The sequence below is a fragment of the Xiphias gladius genome, chromosome 1, assembly GCF_016859285.1.
Source record: "Xiphias gladius isolate SHS-SW01 ecotype Sanya breed wild chromosome 1, ASM1685928v1, whole genome shotgun sequence".
Lineage (NCBI taxonomy): Eukaryota > Metazoa > Chordata > Actinopteri > Istiophoriformes > Xiphiidae > Xiphias > Xiphias gladius.
Genome location: NC_053400.1, coordinates 16,600,070 through 16,619,795, shown reverse-complemented (window position 1 = coordinate 16,619,795; position 19,726 = coordinate 16,600,070). Strand labels below are relative to the sequence as shown.

Below are 19,726 nucleotides of genomic sequence, written 5' to 3'. Positions count from 1 at the left end.
CACCCTCTGAGGCCCCTGTGGTGTTACACAACCCATTTCTTACCAGTTTTATTTAAGGCAACAAAGCAAGCTGAATATTTGTATCAATGAACTCATGCATTTGTTAAATACCCTGACCACATTTTTTGCAAAAATGTATGCATCAATGACTCTGTGGCACTCTACTTCATGTAAGTCAGTCTTCCAGTGTTGGAGAATCTTACCTTCTGTCTGATCTCCTCCTCCATTTTGACTGGGGAGCCCAGCTCTGCAACCTGTTTAACTCCTTCACTGGCAAGGCCACCATATTCCCACAGCACATAGTTCTTAGAGTGGGACGCACCAATTATGGCTGACCAGTGATTGGCACGACCTGGTGAAGTGAGAATACAAAACACTTAATTATTTCGGCACTCTCAGCCTGCTCCTTGAAGTTACTGTGCTGAGAAGTTATCTCAGCATCATTCAATTAGCACATTTTTTTTTAGCAGGTCTAGAGATGACAATGATTATACATCAGTTAATTGGCCGATCAGTCAGGCTGACTGACAGACTAACAGTCCAAGCACATCTTTTGATCCAACATAATGTGCATAATATGTGGGGCAGCTGCCGCTCGGGTGGTAGATCGGCTCGTCCACTAATGTCTGGGTTGACTGTTCAATCTTGAGCTCCTCCTGTCCACATGTCGAAGTGTCCTTGGACACTTGTTGCTCCCAATCTGTCGCCATCGGTTTGTTAGTGTATGTGACTGTGTGTGTGTGTGTGTGCGTGTGTGTGTAACTGGGTGAATGTGATGCAAAAAATTGCAAAGCGCTTTGTAAACTGCTAAGGTAAAAAGGTACTATATAAGTTCATACAATTTACCATAATCTTTATGATGAACAGTGATTTCTTTTAGTCTAAAAATCTTTCCATGTTGCTGCAAACCACCTACAGTGTAATACAAAATTTCTTGCTCCCTCATAATCCTTTCATTCTTCCTCTCTATCTCTCTCATTCAGGAGAAGGGTCTGTGTATCTAGGTGACGTACAGAAAAAGGGCTAGTAGAGCTCTATGTCTGCCTATATAAGGCCCCTGTAAGCATACAGAGAATGCAGCAGTGGTAGTATCTATGATGATCCATCAGAGGTGACAGCACAGACTAAAACAAACTTCATTCTTACATAATGAACTTTGAGACAGTGGAAGGTAAAGCCCTGTGGTAGTTTCCACTGTTGTATAAGCCATAATAAGCTATGGAGTACAGCTTTTTATCTAGCACTGATGGGCTCCCTGTTGACGTTTACAGGTCATTCTGGGGTAACCTAACTATCTGACTGTGGGCCCTCAGTGGTTTGACTTGTCTACTGCAACAGCAGAGAAACTAGTTGTCTCATATGCCTTTATTACCCCACTTATTGATATATTATCACCCTGCCTAGTATGTTATTATGTACATGGACTGGAATGACATCCAGCTTCGCCACCCTGAGAGCACAATGATAATTTACAGCCCCAAACAACACAAAATGTATGCTTTAGTCCTAGAGAGTCTACCATCCCAAGTTTTGAAGACATAAAATTCAGTTGCTCTCGATAGCTACTCATTAAGTTGAAAGATTATCGTTGTGCTACGTGATGGAATCCTTTACATTAACAACTTCACCATTTGTCTGAACACTATTATACAACCTATTTAGTCAAAGTGAGGTTCAGTCAAATAGGCCATAGGTCTAGCTCTCATCTTTATGCCCTAAATATAGCCCTTTCTCTGCAGTTGTGTAAATCATCTTTTTGAGCCTTCTGCTGGTTTTCAATGTGAGTCTTAAAAAAGATTAATCTCTCTCACAATATAATCCCTGTGTTTGCAGTTTTCCTGTAATAGTATATTGTAGAACATTAAACAGTTCTTCATGGGATATTGCAGGTATTGCTAATGTCAATATAAGACCACTTTCACGTAGGACATTTAACTTTTGACTTTTTACTTCTACAAAATTGTATTTCACTGAGATTTGGATGATTGTTTGAAAACATAGCTTGAGAGATAAGTGTGTCTCTCCAAAACAATGGTTGTATCAGCTATCTGACTATGGTGGTAGACTGGCTGCTGTTTAATAAGTCAGAAAGATGAAGCCCCTTGGCAACCAACACATTTTGCAATTCTCAGGTGCCACGGTCAAGGTTTGTTTTAGCTACCCTGATATATTAAGCCTGGCATAACCTTGATTTATATGTCCCCCATCTTGCACTATTGTTATTAAACAAGCAAAGTTATTGAACATGTCAAGTGGACCTTACAGTTGTGCATCTTAAAATTCCCTACAAACCTCATTGACAATTATGAGCACAGATTCTATTTTTCAACATTATTGATGAGGTTATGGTTTGGGTAATGATTTTTGATTAATTCGGAATTTCTGCTGTGTTTGGGTTTGACTCAAAGAAATAAATTGTTAATTCTTTTTCAGTCATTTGATTTTTCAAGGCTTTTCGGTCTTTGTAAGTATGGAAGGGACTTCATGAAATGGTAAAGATTACAAAAGCAGAGGATGTCATTTCCCATCAGTCCAGTCAGAAGGTCTTGGTTAGCGTAAGTAGACAGAAAATAGAAAGCAGCTGTTACTTTGGTGTAAGTGTTTTAAGTCTGGACTTTTGTGTAAGAAAAAATTGACTATTACAGGGTACTTCTTTATTTGGTTAATATAGGAATGTTAAACTCTTGACTTCTCTCTCTCTCTTGCTCCCGCCAATCCCATTAAAATCTGTGTTGACAACCAGGCCGTTCTCCATCTCCATATGTACAAGTGAGCTGCAGTCACTTGGGTTCAATAGCCATGCACTGCTGCATGACTTACAGTTGGGACAAAAGGGAGAAAGACAATAGAAGTGTCAAGGTTATCATTTCGGCAGTAAAAAAATAAATAAATAAAAAGAAAGGTCCTGTTGGCCTTTTTCACAGTGAATTTTTGGTCTTAGAATATGTGTCACCAAAGTGGTCTATGGCCCCTGCACTTGAAGGACATTTGTTAAAAATAGAAGGATGACATGTGACAGAGTGGCATATATCAGGTAGTAAAGAAACACCTAAGTACTGCTTGCTACAAAAAGGCAACGTCAGACCAAGAGACCCAAATAAGGACAGATTATGATGCGTTTACTGTATTGTAGTCAGTGAATAATATTGTCCAGTGCAATATGTGCACCATTATATAATAATAAATAGTTACCTAGGATATGACTTTGTGCAAGGAGAAATCCAACTGTAGTGTCCTAAGAGTTGGGATGAAACAGAGAGTACACAGTTTGCCCTATCCCTCTTTTAAGTTCTATCTGCGAGGTGTGTGTGTGTGTGTGTGTGTGTGTGTGTGTGTGTGTGTGTGTGTGTGTGTGTGTTTGTGTGTGTATGACTCACATACCAACTACTGCCTCAAAAAGACAGTAAATTAGGGCTTCGTTTGGTCTCAGGGTTTATCTTACTCCACTCTAATCAGTATATTGATCTGACCAGCTAGAGCCTGATTTAGACAAGAGAGCCAGTGTAATCCTTAAGTCCACATTTTTTTTTTTCAAATCCTGATAGTGTTGCTCAAGGTTATACGCACATCACAGCCAACTGTCGTATTGTAGCTCCCCACCCACAAGACTAGTGTCAGCCACGTAACGGGGCTAAACCACCCGCCTGTGGGGAACATATCCTAGAGTTTTTAGGGCAGTAGCACAGTCAAGTGCCACAGTCTAAATAAGAGGATAAGTCTGCCAATATTCTATATTTTCGTTTTTGTCAACAAATCTGTGTATAAATGTCAACAATGTGCTAGCCTTTCTTCAATACATTCTGACTTGTCTACCCAGTCTGTGACAATCAGCTCAAGGCTCATTTGTTCCTATTCTCGACTTTAATCTTCAGAAATGTGTCATGAGTATGTAACTGTATTTTTTTTAACTGTAGTTAAACAAACAGAAACAAATAGCTACTGAGTATTTACAACAGCAGCACAATGTGTGTGAATACAGATGATAATAAACTATAATGCCCATGTTCATTATAATAAAGGAACATGTCAGCCAGTGCAAAGGTGATACTCACTTATGTGTTTTCAATGGTATCTGGATAGCAGTGGAGGACTATGGCATGGTAGTCTTTGGAATAAACTACATCAGGCTTTGGCTACATAGGCAATACAGTGAGACCAATTAACTGCAGGTTTAGGTCTTTCCATGGGATTTTATCATGGTAAAGAAAATAGTACATCACCAGACTTATTCTTAAACTGTGTGATAGAGCTGAGGTGACATGAAGGAAGAGCAGAGGAGTTTGTGCTTACGGGGATAGTCTTTGGGATGAATCTTCTCCGACCAGTTCCCATAGAAAGTGACTCTGTACTTTGCTGTTCCACAAGCACAACAGTCGAGCAGAGGTTTATCTGTAGCATCTCCGTACTGGGATTCTATACAGAAATCAGGGGAGGGTAGAGGAGCGCAAAAGAAAAGGAACCAGAGAGAGAGAAATACAGAACACCATGAGACAGGCACTGAGAGATTGCTCATTAGTATAAGGAGCAGATGAGAGTGATGCCCATCATACAGGAGATGGGTGGTTTAAGAAAGTGGGGAGCCGAAGGGAGGAAGAGAGGGAGGACATGAAGAAAGGGGAGGATGTGTAGCACAGTTCTTTTGATCTACTGCTCAGTGTGGCATCCAATGTCACGCACAGCCAGGGGGTCACACTCATTTACAATCACTCAGATGCCAGAGCATAACAGCAGAGAGGAATGTCCCTGCATCAAAATCAAGAATGAAAGAAAATAAGAGTAAAAGATAGAGAAAAAAGAGACTATCAGTGGGGAGCGAAATAGAGTACCAGCAGGGAGACTGAGGAACAGGAAATTCATGGTAAATTATCTATTCCACGTCAATAAAGGAAACCTACCTTTCTCACACATTCGCCTGGTGAGTGAGCCTTCATCCTGGAAATAGATTATCCTCTTCTGCACAATGCTTGCCCTGAACAAGAAGAGATGGATGCGGTGAGGAGTGAAAATTGTGGGAGGTAACACCAAGTTCAAATGTAGGCAAAAGGGTCAAAAGTAAGAGTAAATGTCACAACAGGAAAAGAATGGAAAAGATGCATGGAGGTTTCAAAAGAAAGAGAAGACAACATACAGCCGGAAATGTTGAAAACTTGGGTTTTAAGACCCGTATAGGAGTCTGAACAGTGTCTTGTGGTAGATGGAACAGGTGCAGAGTTACTCATAATCATCTTCCTGTTTTTTTCAGAGGAGTCCTAAAAGCAGGTATCAGAGCCCACAAGGGAATTGCTCAATCAGGCTGTCTTTCAGACAGAGGCATTCAGTGTCTCATACAAAGACCACGAAAGGCATGCATCGGTATTAAGATACACACATAGAAATCAGAGGTTGAAAAGCTGCGGGAAAACTGCGAGAGAGAAAGAGAGAGACAGCAACCAAAGGAGTAATTTTTACATTGAAGAAAGTCCCTAAGGCACTTTGAAAGTATACACAGAAATGTACCCACACACACCATATAGTAGGCTATGCACTGAATCCATAAGAACGGAGAACAGAAATCCTCCCCAAAGTGTGAGGCAGAGGAGAGCTTGTCTAGATTGAGCTGTATAAGAGGCTTGTTCTACTGGGTGGTGGGGAACACAGGTCTGAGAGGGGCCTTGACATGTAAATCAGCCACAAACAAACCTTTTTTTCAGAGGCCAGCAGACTTAAGAAAACAACAACAGAAAACAAGCCTCCAGGCACCTAACTTCCTCACAAACACCAGCCTTTTACACCAGCTATGGCTGTAGGAAGGTTTCCATGGAGATAAAACCCAACATTGAGGCACTGGATGAGGTAGTGGGGTAAGGTTTGATCCAGGTGGGCCTCATCCAGCTGGACTGTTTGGATACCATTTATTCTGAAGTATCAAACTAAGCTGAGCTGTGTTGTGCTCTGTTGAGCCGAACCGATACCAGAACAGGTCCCTCGCAGCCAGAAAATGCATACAGAGACAAGAGGACAGAAAAAGTGCACTAACCTAGAAGACGGCTATACACCTCACTTAATTCCCAGTATTGTAGGGAAATTTTATACTTAAATGATTTATTGGTTTAGGTAAAGGAATTTGTACAGTCCACATCTCAACCGTATCAACTGTAACTGTATGAATGACAGTGATATACGTGGTTTAACATAACAATGAGCCTCATGCAAGAACCTTTTAATATTCTTTCCTATAACTCTCTTTTTCTCTGCGAGGTTTGCTCATACGACTGTTCCGAGACAGATTCACACACGAATGTGTTATAAATTGCTCATCTCAGCCTGATGAATGCCACCTGTTCATGAGGAGGTGTGCATTCAGCAGATTTGATCATTAGCATAATCAACACCCCTAAATTGCCATATAAAGGTTACCTGTTCTGCTCCATTTTTGGACAAGTTTCATTCACAAATATGTTACCAAAGAGTAAAAATAAAAATCCGAACTTTAAGTCCTCCTGTCACACTTCTGATAACAAAAACGTATTTACAAGATTCAGTAGTCGTATCAGGGGGCTCAAACAATAAGCTGCCAATGATGTGTCATCAGAGTAGTGCTGCACTGTTACAGAAAGAAGAAGAGAACGATTTGACATGAGGTTGTTTGTTAATTAATATCTTGCTAAAGCAAAGCTTCCATGATTTACATGGGAGGTAGCTGAAGGGACAGGACAGTAACGCAGGTAGCCCACTGGACGAGAAAATGTTAGCCTATACAGTACGCAATGCAGCGGCTGATCCTGAGAGCTACATGAAGACCCAGAGTTAGCTTTTGGAGTTAGAGTATTTTCCACTACTGAAAAGTAAAAGTTGCCAAAATATGCCAATAAAAAGACACAAAAAAATTCAACCTCTCGGTAAATTTGCAAACCATGATGATGATGATGATCATGAGATATTTGTGACATATCTAAACACCAAATCCATTCATATTAATTCTTGAGTCAAACAACTGCGTTTCCTCCTTGTGAAGAGATGGTTCATACAACAGGTCTTGACCACTCATACATTTTGTTCATACCTAGGAGAAAAATGGTAATAACGATAAAACTGGTGAACGCCACAAATTCTCTTAACTCACTCTTAAGTTGCACTTAAAAAATTTGGACGTATGAGTGGTTCTTGCATGAAAACCATCGTGAATGATGATGACAATGGGTTTGGAGATAGGTATCTTTGTAGGAAAAGCACAGTGGAGGAAACAAGAGGTAATAGTTGCAAAACCTCCATTTCAAAAAGTGATGGTCAAGGCAGGTTATATCCTGCACAATGAGTGGAGGAACAGGTTGGACATCTACGCTGGTCTGCCGAGACAAGTCTGTCTCAATATATGAGAGGCCGTTTAGGTCATAAATCATACCAGATCTCATACACGCTATTGCATCATGATAGCAATCTCTTATACTCACCAACAAAACTTTTCTACATACACCTCTACCCTAACACATATAGCTATACTTAATATACTCACATTATAATCTCTCATTGTAGCATACCACACGTATGAGAGAGTGATAATGTGTAAGAGAATGAGAAGAGTGGTGTGTGTAAGTGACACCACTGGCACATCTCTAATTGGTCACGCTTTAATTCAATCGCACCCCAATTTCACATATCTCCCTGTGAGAGAGGAGCATACTCTGCCTGACTGCTTGCCCACTTTCCTGGGCTGGCCAGACAATCAAGTAGAGTAATGCTTATTTAACATCCAATTTAAATTCTATCTCACTTTGCCGGATCCACACCACGGCCGATCCCAATCACCCCAAAAGTGCACTGATTTGAGTGTGTGTGTGTGTGTGTTTTCATATCTGTATGCGTGAGAGCTTAACAAAAAAAAGGGAGAGAAAAGAGAGAGTGAAAAAGAAAGAGAAAAAAAAAGAAAAAAAAGAAAAGTGAGATAGATTTTCTGTGCCATTTTCTGTGGCTACATTTCCATTTGCATGCCCAACAGATGTGTAAAAGAAGAAAATAAATTCTCATTTTATTTTATCTCCTCCTGCTACAACCAGAGATTAAATTAACACATTTTCTTCCATCTGCTCCTGCTGCGAACAGAATTTACAAAAAAGAAACAACTCAGAGACAATACATATATCCAATGCACAAAAGCAAATGTATTTACATTTAATTTCTATGCGTCTGTTTGACTATGGCGTCCTCAAATCCTCTTTGATCTGTCTTATCATCGTGTTGACGAAAATAAACAGGTTCTGACAGCTGCATGACGTTGTGACATTCATCTGTTCTCTGATACACTGTCTCACTCAGACAACCCATCAAAACACATTGCACTACTCTCCACATGGCAAGCCAGAGGGAGATGAAGAATATATTTCTTCCCACCTACAAATGGAAAGATAAAAGATAGAGGCAACAATGGTGACTGCAATAAATGGATTATATACTGATATGAATTACTCTGGCTCTGTGCAACAACCAGGATGTAGCCAACCACGGGGATTCAGCTGTGACAACAGCTCATGACTAGAGTTTGCCCTTTTGTCATCAGCCAACTGCAGATCGAGCAAGATTTTATCATTAAGTGGCTCTTAATGAACAAAAAGGAAGCCAATTATTTTAAATCCAATCAGACATAAAGCTAAACCTTTGATTTACAACAGAGGTGGTCGAAAAGCTCAAAGACAAAATCCATCATTGTTACACCTTGCTATGAGGGAAGTCGGGCTTTGACCATTAGATCTGATATTGCATAAAGAACAATCTGGGTAAAAATTAGTGAAGCAGAGATGGGGAGGTTAAAGTACGTTTTACATTTTAAGGGAATTTTGTGGTCAGTCATTTACTATCTTCAGCCAACCGCTTTTGCCGGTTAAAATGATTGAGTCACCAAAAAAAAAAAAAAAAGTCACCCACAGTAGATTACATCATATGCAGCTAAGTAGCTAGCTATTACTGAAAAAAAAAAATCTGTTAAAAAAAAAATGAAACTTTTGGCTGGTGTTTGCATGATTAATGTGCTCTCTGCAAGCCGTTGCCTGTACTGTCCAGGGTTTCCCTACCATTATAAAACTTAGGCATAGTGCCTGAGCATTATGCTGGAAAAAACTATGCTAAGAGTTCTCTACAGCTTTGGGGAGGAAGGATACCGTATTGGCCTGAATACAAGATTATATGTTTTTTTCTAAAAATTAGGTTTCAAAAAGTGGGGATCGTCTTATATTTCAGGACTAGACAATTACGTGTTCACTATCACAGATATTCTTTTTGAATAGTATCAGTGTAATTACAGTGTTTTACAGTTTTTTTACGGGGATGGGTTTTTTTGTAGCTTTAATGTCACTAAGCTAGTGAGTGTTTTCTAGTTCATTTATAATGAGTCTTTCAGAGTTAGTGAGCCCTAACAGTGTTTCGTTATCCCAGTTAAACCTGCAGGAGTCTCTGAAGGCTTGCGTAATGTGTTTTGCTGCCGCAGAGGAAATAAATGACACATGACAAGTGAAAATGAGTTCATAACATCACCCGACGTCTCTACTTCTAAAATGAACCAAGGAGTAAATCTGTCAAAGAGCCACAAATTACAGCTGTCAGAGATGATGAGTTTAAAAAGACTTAAGTGTGAAAAATGCTCAGACATTAATTGAGCTACCACTAAAAACTGTACTGTGAACCACATCCCTACCTCCTGTCTGGAGTGTACTCTGTAGCACCTGTATCAGCACCTAACAGTGATGTCAAAGTGCACTGAGCACAACCTGGATACACGTCTACATCACTGCAGAAAATTGAAAAATTCAACCGCTGTCAACAAAAACAAGATTTTTAGCTGGCATTAAGTCAGTGTTTAAGTAGTGCAGGGGTAAGTTCCACAACATCCACCAAGTCATCAATGTATAGAATACATAATCACAAAACAACAGTGGGATACCAGCAAGAGAGATTGTTTGAAGGAAACCATGGCATGATTTTATTCTACCGTATAAGAAAGCTGAAAATAACTGTATTTGATGGTAAAATTTTCAAAGTCAGTGCTCCGAGTTCAGAAGTTTGAATGAGCATCCTTGCCTGACCCTATCATCACGAACCAACCTTAGATGGAACCAAACCACCAGGCTCAGTCTTTCCATCTAAAAGACTGCAAATGCCCATCAATTATACTGCAGTTAACCACTCGGGAGGAGCAAGACTCCTGGGACAACATGTGAGTCACAGGAGCTTTCTAACAGCAACACACATGTCACACAGAAACACTCCTAATTCCAGGGCCAGATGTTGTTTTCTTAAATAACTGTGATATTCTACAGAGATGCAGACTGATGGGCAGTGACAGAGCTCTTTTAGGATATGAAATTAAATTAAATACGAACATTGACCCTGCCTTTGACGGTAATGAAATTGTCCTCTCTAAGCTAATCTATAATAATAATAGCAATCGTTTCGTATTTTTATGTTGTATCTTTCTGTACATATTTGTTGACTGTACGGTGTTTATGTGTTTATGTACCCATGCTTCTATGCTGCTATGGGCTATATGATACCACAGCCGTAGTGTACAAGAGTGTGTCTCCCTCTGAACAATTTTCATATAAAAAGCCCTGCACTTTTCAGGGCATAGTACTTCCTCAATCAATAAGACTTTATTAAAACTTTTGTTGTGTTGCAGCTTAGAGGCATACAAAAACCTTGTCATCTTTATGACTGCCAGGTTCGGGGAAGAACAATGGCAAATCCCCACTGCTAGTCTGTAATCGTGATTTTCAGAGGCATCTCTTTCGAACTGCAAGCTTATCGTTCCCTTCCTACTCCATTGTCTGTGCACTGGTATTACAGCCACATCTCTTTCCAGTGTCTCTTTCTAGGTTGTGCACTCTGTCAAACTTTCAGCTTTTTCCTTTGCCCATGTGCTTAACTGGATAAAATTCTGCCATCATCCCACTGGTCTTTATGAGGAGAGCAGACGTGAGGTATAACATAACCTGCTCTGAGAAAACTATGACAACACCAAAGTGAAGATGGAAACAAAGAGGAGAGGGATAAAAAGTGGGGAGATGAGAGCAAGGGGCAGAAAGAAAGAATGATGGATCAGAAGTTAGTGAAAGGGCAGGTCACGAGGATGCTCCAGAGAGATAGTGACAGGGGAAATGGAAAGCACAGAGATGTAGACAAGGGAAACTTAGGACTCTCTGTAACACTCACGTGATAACATGCATTACCAAAAAATGTGACATTTTTAATCTTCCCTTTGCACATAAGAACAGCAGAGACCATGCAACAAAGAAAACGACTGGGTACGTAAACGGTTAAATAAAGCATTGATTGGAAGGATTTGTGAGTCACATTCCCTCAGTATCTCTCCACCTCCTGTACTCTCATTATTTCCCCACAGAACAGGATTAATAAACAGATTTCTGCCATGATCTATCTTCAGTTGAACATGACTACCCTTCTGTATGCAAGCAGGCCCAGAGGACACACACTAGAGGAATCGATTGGTGTCAGTCAGCTGTATAACTAATAAAGGTAATGAATAGTTTATGAAGCCAAGTGGGAATGAAAATTTGAAAATACATTCTGAATTTAACTGTGCTTAGCCTGGGGGGAAGGGATGTAATGAAACAGACTTACTGTACACATGGACTTGATATATATAGTGATAGCACAGCTAACAATCCCAGAGAGATGTAGCACTATACATTCAGTGATTGAAACTATGGATAAGCTTGGAGTTCTTGGAAAAACATTTCTTTAAAAAGGATTTAGTTAAAATGTTGAAAACCAAACTCTTAAAAACATCCTACTATTTCAACCTCTCTCTCATTTCAAAACTAACTGAACGCACCATCAATATAAGTTCTAAAAAATCGGCACGAATATAAAAAGAACATACAATTACTATATAAAATCCATGTTTTCAATGTCAATCAACCAACACTCCTACACACTAACTAGTGGCTGAATTTCCTTCCTACTTAAAGGCATTATGTGGAGATTCATGAGAAGTGGACCTGAATTTCAGATTCAGACAAGACCCTTGTCGCAACAGAAAAATTGCAGAGTATCAGAACATAGTTACTAAGCTTTCAAGTTCTTAAGTCACATCGATACAGCTACACTACAACCACAAACAAAGCACAGTAAGTACAGGGAGTTACACATTTAGCTCAGTCTTGTGTAACAACTGACTGCTTGCTATGCCATTTGGTCACCAAATCAGTTCACCAAACTTGGAGAAGGATGTTTTCAAGAGCATACCATCTATTTTTAAATCAATTAAACATATTTACCTTCTCACAAGTGCATGCACCAGCAACAAAAACAACAAACCAAACCATAACAAACCTAAATTCAAAACATTGCCTGCTATGAAATGTAATACCATGCAATACTAAATTCACAAGACATGCTGTTGGCTGTCTGAAAGGTAAAAAGAAAAAGCACATATATTGGTCAGCAGTAGTCAATCACAAATCAAATCTATCCCATTTTTGATACAAGACTGGATCTGTAGACTAAGCTTGTCTCTTGTATCATCCATTGATTTAAAGGAAGGGTGAAAAAAAATCTATCAAAAGAATTTGATATAAAGGGGGAGCCGTACTCTCCACATTATCAGACCTCTTATAAAATAATGAATTAAAGTTCACCAAGTACAAGGACCCATTTATCCAAAATAGAAAATATATATTTTTATGAATTAGTGGGGTATAGTGTATCTCTAAGCATTTTAGCTGAGGACTGGCCTCTGCTGGGCAGGCTCAGCATTAGTTGCTTTATACAGTACATACTTGAGGACGACACAGCCAGAGCCACTCGGGGGTGCAGTCCAAAACACCTGGATGCTGGTGCGTCTGCGAGGAGTGCTCTCTGTCACTGCAGGTGGGCAGTTGGTCATAAACTGTGTTTCCTCGTCATCAGTTATCTGTAAAGCATGCACACACACGCACGCAAACACGTACGCACGCACGCGCGCGCACACACACACAAACACAAAAAGATTAGTGAAAATTGAAAAGACTTGCATCAAAAGCACTTGAAACATCTGCATGTGATTTCTTGATTTTATTCATTAGGTGATCCTTGTCAGCTCAAGTGCCTATAAATATAATTAGCAGCTGAAACTAAAAAAAATGTCATGTTTTCCAGATAAATCAATGGATTTAACACACATAAAAAATATTTAAAACCTGAGAGTTGAGCAATTATTATAAGTTAGAGTTATGATAGAATTAAATCATGTTAGTCTTAAACCATTTATGCTTATCTGCTGTTTAAAGCTTACCTAACACTGATACAACAAATACATCCGACCTAGCAGCTAGGACGTCTAATTGAACAGAGATGCCTCATGTGCATTGGTTCAAACATCAGCAGGTAGATGTGTGTGAGTGTTAAAGTATCGGTTCCCATCCTAGAGTCTGGGGCCCCTCTAATTAGTTAAAAAGTTAATCTGATGGTTAGTAACATGATTAACAGGATAGGAGAGAAGAAAAAAGTTCTACCAAATGTTCACAAGTTCATATTCATTTAGTTATTCTGCAATGGATACTTTATCTCTTGTGAGATGACAAATAAATGGAATAGTTTTATATTTTCGGGTGTGATTCAAATGAAACAATCTTAGAAGTTTAGAGGAAAAATTACTCCTTGGTAGAACTGCTCACCACAGATACATATATATGTAACATTTGACAAGGGGTCACAAGTAGATGCTTCTTCTTTTCGTGCTCACAAGCCAAAACGGTTGGGAACCGGAGTGAGATAAATAGAAAAGTCAGTTGTCAGATGGTTGTGGCTGGAAGTTGAGGTTTTACTCATTTCAGTCCTTGTGAAACTCTGTCATTGTCATTGTACTGGAGACATGGCTGGATTCTTTGGGTCAAACTGAAGAGTCCAAATGCATGCTGCCCTCTCTACGCACGTGCACACCTAAGATATTAAGCGTCTCATTGATTTTAACTGGACAGAAAATGAGTAGAGTGGGTTGCAGCCAGCGAGCTAATATTCACTGCCCAGAGACCAAGGATCTGTTTGATAGGAAGTGACATCAGGGCAGTAAAGACGGGGAACTTTCTCACTCCATAAAGCTGTCAGCAGAGAATTTCCTTTGTCATGCCATGTTATGAATGAGTTCCCTCTGAAAGTGGATTGTGTGTGGATGTGCCTGCCCCTGTGATTGTGCGTGTTTGTTTGTGTGTGTGTGTGCGTGTGTGTGTGCGTGTGCGTGTGCGTGTGCGTGTGCGTGTGTGTGTGTGTGTGTGTGTGTGTGTGTGTGTGAGAGTTAGTGAGAGACAGGGGGAGTAAGCAGGGGAGCCTGGGAGTCGTGTGTGTGTGTGTGGGTGTGTGTGCGCGATTTGTGTAAATGTAGCCCATCTCTGTTTGACGGATTATGCCCCCCCCCCCCCCCCCAAAGTTCCCATGGTTTCTAACAGGCATCCTGGGCTGGCCTGACTGGACTGCAGCACATGTTAAAACCTGCAAAGTCTCATGGGAACGCATTAAACACCATCTGCAAAAAGAAGCAACCAATTTGCTGCAAAATGACCTATGACCTATTTCCACTTGCAGTGTTTTCAGACCTTCTACCAATAGAAGGACACTGAGCGTTAGGAAAAGGGAAAAATGTGACATGGTATGGGAAAAACGGAGTTGTGTTTCTGGGTCTATGCAAGAATCTATGCATCAGAGAAAGTGCTTGGCTCTACAGTAGCTGCTGGTCAGAACCAAGCAATAACATGTCTTGCATATGGTTTAAGTGGCACACATCTTTGTTGTCCTAATATCAGATCATCCTTGTGGAATTATAATCTGGAGATGATGCAACCCATGGTGTCTGTTACGTCTGTGTCGACGATTATGTCAAATGTTGCACTCAAATGGGATTTCACCCCTCACATAGCCACATAACAATTTGCCTTTTCTTGTTCTATTGTCTCACCCTGCTGAGAAGTAATGTCTCATAAGACATCGCCAAAACTGCTGGTTTACACTCCTGCCAACAAACAAACACACACACACGCGCGCACACACACACATGCACACAGGCGCCGCTGACCTCCCCAGAGAGCTCAATAAAAGTGCTTTTCATCAAGTCGGGAGCTGTCCTGAGACGGCTGAGATGTAGCACACCAGCAGATTTCAAATGAGCTGTATGTTAAATAAACCCTGACGTCTTCTGTTGCAGCTTCTTTTCTCTTTCTATTCTCTCAATGCCTGGAGGCCAGCCCATTCAGAGCTCTTTCAGAATGGAGGGATGGTGTGTGTGTGTGTGTGTGTGTCTGTGTTTTGACATAAAAGACATAAAACATGAAAGACTAACAGAGCAGGTGATGATAGAGGGATATCTCTTTGGACAGCAGTTTATTTTTACTGCGCTGTCACATGCTGGTTTTAACTAGACAGGTGACCATCTGCGGCTGTGAAATAGATCTTCAACTTCTTAAAACCTAGCAGGAGTCACATATACATTCTTTTTACTTCTCATGCCAACATCTAAAGGCTACGGTAACACATCTATCTGTCATGACTTTCTGTGTGCACTCCATGCTCAGCCTCATCCATGTGTGGAGCAAAGCAACTTAATGTGACTAAATGATGTAGTGTTTCCCCTCCTTACTCCTGCCGTTTAACACCCTGTCACACCATACCACGCTCAGCCATATGGCTGAGGAGCGCGCTCCAGGCTGGCACTAAATAACAACGGCATAAAATCAATTACATGGACAAATAAGACAGAAAAAACCTTGCCAGTGCTAACACAGGGTAATGAGATGGGAGGTGCACACAGGACAAAAATAAAATGTTCCTGTTTTTTATGTTCTCCATATTCAAGGCTCAGGTTCACAGAGAGTCCCACAGCATGGCAATAACTGTGATCAGAGCAGCCTGAGGGCTGCTGTGCAAACCTCCCCATGCACCGTATTACAGGTTCAATAAAATAGTAGGACTTTATGTGGGAAGCAACTGAAACTGACAGGTTCACAAGAGTCTGAAAAAGAGAACTCCACACATCCTGTTAAACCAATTTAACAACTGCTCCTTTACAAGGTCTGCTCTAAGAAAACATATGATTTTGAGTCCTGGGCAGGAATTGGAATTTGGCTTAGGTTAAAACTGGGTGTATTAGGTGGGTATGCCTTTTCCTTTTTCTTATAAAGAATACACTGTATCAATGTATACCGGCTTTACAGTTGTTAACCATTCTCCAGTATTTCTCTAATACTTGGGTGCGTGACATGGCAAAAACCAATTCCTCAGTTGTTTTCAAATGCGTTGAAAAACAGGATGTCATCTTGTCCACTGTAAGATATATGAATTTCTTGAAACCGCAGCCTCGACTTGGATGAAATAAGCATTGGCAGGACATAGTAAGCTTAAAAGGCATGAGAGCAGAACAAGAACAAGTGAAGAGGATTGAATTTAAAGGTTATGAGTGTAAAATTAAGCTTAAGTTTCATAGTTCTTTTTTCTTTCACCTTACTATGTAGTTCTACACTGTCAATGTGGTGTAATGGAATCTACATACATTACCTTATGCTGAATGCATAGCACTATATGTATAATACTTCTAGAAATCAATTCAGTGTATTACGTTTATCATAGTATCATATGATTATTATCCCTCCTCTTTCTGTAGTCACATACATACACATACCCGATCAATCAATCTTCTCCTTCTCTCTACAAGTCAACCCCTCACGCTGCATTACAATTACAAAAGGAATATTCACATATTTTTGGGCATAATCGCATTTGCATAACAGCACCAGTTTCCTTGCCTTCTCTCTCTTCCTTCCACACTCTCGGCCCCACTCCCTTCTCTCCCTCCTTCCTACAATACTCCAGCTGGACCTCCTGTATAAATGCTAATAAGCCTCTTAACTAAACCAACTGTACACTTCCTACATACATGAACTGTATGCCTGCTTGTGAGAACACCACTCCTCGAATGCCAAACAAAGTACAGTTGAGCTGAGAGTATGCTCTTCTCATATGGTATATCAAGCCTATTAGAGGAGATGAGGTGAGAATAATCACACTTTGAAATGTGAAGACAGGAAGGCTGTGCAAAGAAAGAAAAAAAAAAATCTGTGAAGACCACCCCACCCCTCCCCCCTACAGTAAGATCTATTTTTTCTCTCTTTTCACACACTTCTTGCATAGTGCTTGTGCTGGAGTCCAGAGGTAGGATGGTATTGCTAATACGGTCAAGCCAGGTGTGGTTAACTGTGCTGGTTTGCTGTCTTTTGTAGCTGCTGAGTCACAAATTAAAATGTATTGCATAACCGATATGAAGGATGGGCATTAAATACCAGGGTTTAACTACAGGTGTGCCAGACCAGGATGTGTGATGGAAAATGAATTGCCATATTCATATTTTGAGCACTACCTTACCTGGAAATTTCCAGCATAGTCCTCGTCCTTGTCTCCTTCTGTGCCCTCCTTCAGGGCTATAAGGGTGAACCCTCTAAAGTAGGAGGGGCTGGATGCAATCACAGTCACTAGAAGGAAGCAAACAAGAGAGACAGCAGGCATCAGCCGACAGAGAAAAAAGCTGAACTACAATCCTCATTCCACTCACTACCTGCCTGAGAAGTGTTGCATTTAGAAATAACACAGCTGTGATGGATAAAAGGTAAAACATTCTGATAAAAAAGTATTTTTTTTCCCCACCGGTTCTTGAGGATGTAGCTCAGATAACAGTAATTATATTGGCTCATTCTCAGCCTGGCAGTATTCCTATAAGATGTTCAAGATAGTGTTTTTGTTCACCTTGCAATCCAGCAGAACGTAATAGAATGTTCAATCTACTTTGGGGAAAATTTAATTTAATTTTAATTTGCTGTACTTGACAACTTTATCAGCATCATGAGATATGACTTTTAAACTTCAAAATGACTCCTTTCCAGCAAAGGTGATAGGCTTTAATTGAAAAATTTGATTCCCTAATCCGCGCTTCACGTTTATTCTTTCATACGATTTGGATGGTATAAAACTATTTCTGATTAAAACCGGGGGAAAAAAATGAACCAACGTGCAACGTTTTGTCGGGACTAGAACGTCAGGGGCCTTTGAGATTCACAAAGCAGATGGCACATGACCATTCACTGCACCCAATGACTTTCAATTTCGACAAAAACAATTCAAATCAGGGACCGCTGGCTTTTTAAGACATCGTTATAAGTATGAGAGAGAATGGCAAAAAGTATGCAAGAGGTTACAGAGAGATTTAGCTTCATAAAACCCCTTTACATTTTTGACTATTTAATGCGGTACTACTTGCTCGTGTGTGGTCAAATTAGGCTGAAAGGAAAAGTTATGCCACATTTGGCTTATAATAGTTCAAATGCACTAGATATAGCATTTAGGGCATAAACGCCCTAAAAGTAGTCTGTGTACTGAACTTATTTCGAGTTTACATAGCCTACTGACTGCAGACTAGTCTTTATTTGACAATGCGCACACAGTCCCAACCAAAGCCCTGCGCGTAAACCTCGCAGACGAACACCGACCTCTGTATGTGCTCCCTGGCTGGTAGCTCTCGGGGTCTCCCTCGACGCGGAGGCGAAATTCGCTGCTGCTCTCCTTCCGACTGCTCTGAGCCCGTAGTATCCGACTACAATACCCGTCCGCATTCCCGGCTCTCTCGGAGGGCTCCTCGGTGAACGCGAACGTGTTGCACGCCGTGGTGGAGATGAAGCACAGCAGGAGCATAACGCGCGAATGCAGCCCGGCCGGTGTCATCATGTAGGGTTTCCGACAGCCAAGTTGACGCGCGGAGATGAGAGAAATCTTGTCAGAGAGGGGGGGGCGCGTTTGTTTCAGCTCCTGCCTCGCTCCTAAACGATAACCCAACTTGCCAACGGCTGAAGTAGACTTCTGCGCCGCTAGGAGGGTAGATCCATCCTGGTGTGAACGGGAGAGAGAGCGAGAGAGAGCGAGAGAGAGAGAGAGGAGCAGGACTGGCTGGGATGTGCCGTGCACTCGCTGTACGAGAACGGCACACTGCGTGCCGCGGGTCCGCGGGTTAGACTGAACGCGATAGCGGGGGGGGGTCCGGGGAAATGGCCAAGCGAGGAGCGAGGGGTGCGTGGCCGTCTCCGAGGCCACAGCTATTTACAGACCGACAAGGTGAAGAATACTCTGAACCGACAGACCGAGAACACAGACAAACATTCCGACCAATGAGTGCCGAGAGAAGGCAGCATGTTTGACATACTTGGACTGAACTCAGTAAGCTGTGTCTGTGTGTGTGTGTGTGTGTGTGTGTGTGTCATCACTCAAGTGCCTCAAGAAAGACAGGAAAACACACACAGAGACACACAAAGAAATAAATAAAGCTCGCTAAACGGTTGTCTAGGTAACTAATTAAACAAGCCTTAGTCCCGTGTGAGCGTTGAATTCATTAGCGGGTCGGTGACTGCTTCGCTCTCTCTTTCCTTGGTGCACAAACGTTAACCCATTAAATTTCCACATAAGCACAGAGGCGATGCTGACTTAACGCGCCAGCAAGATCTGTCACAATAAAAAAAAAGGTAGACGCGTATAGGCATTGTGGTAACATCCCAGCAAAGTGGGGTTTGAAGCGTTTGGGACCAAAGGGAAATGCCCCTACTGCCGTTACCAACAGGAGGAATGAGATTTCACATGTCTTTTTTAGTACACTGAGAATACTGACCCATCTCAACCCCCTCTGAAAAACGTACACTAACCTGAAGCCGTGTTGGTCCAAACGTCTCTCGCATGC

The 19,726-nt window shown here is 41.1% G+C and overlaps 1 protein-coding gene across 1 annotated transcript in view; it reads right to left on the bottom strand.

Moving 5' to 3' along the window:
* Window positions 1-18,726, bottom strand: part of spon1a (spondin 1a) — a 61,997-nt gene extending 43,271 nt beyond the window's left edge. The window contains exons 1-6 of the mRNA XM_040131657.1: window positions 18,492-18,726; window positions 17,374-17,480; window positions 12,768-12,901; window positions 4,896-4,969; window positions 4,291-4,413; window positions 204-352 (exon numbers count right to left, since the gene is read on the bottom strand). Coding sequence (XP_039987591.1) covers window positions 204-352; window positions 4,291-4,413; window positions 4,896-4,969; window positions 12,768-12,901; window positions 17,374-17,480; window positions 18,492-18,726 — 822 coding nt within the window. The remainder of the gene's footprint in view (window positions 1-203; window positions 353-4,290; window positions 4,414-4,895; window positions 4,970-12,767; window positions 12,902-17,373; window positions 17,481-18,491) is intronic.
* Between the last annotated feature and the right edge of the window lie 1,000 nt (window positions 18,727-19,726).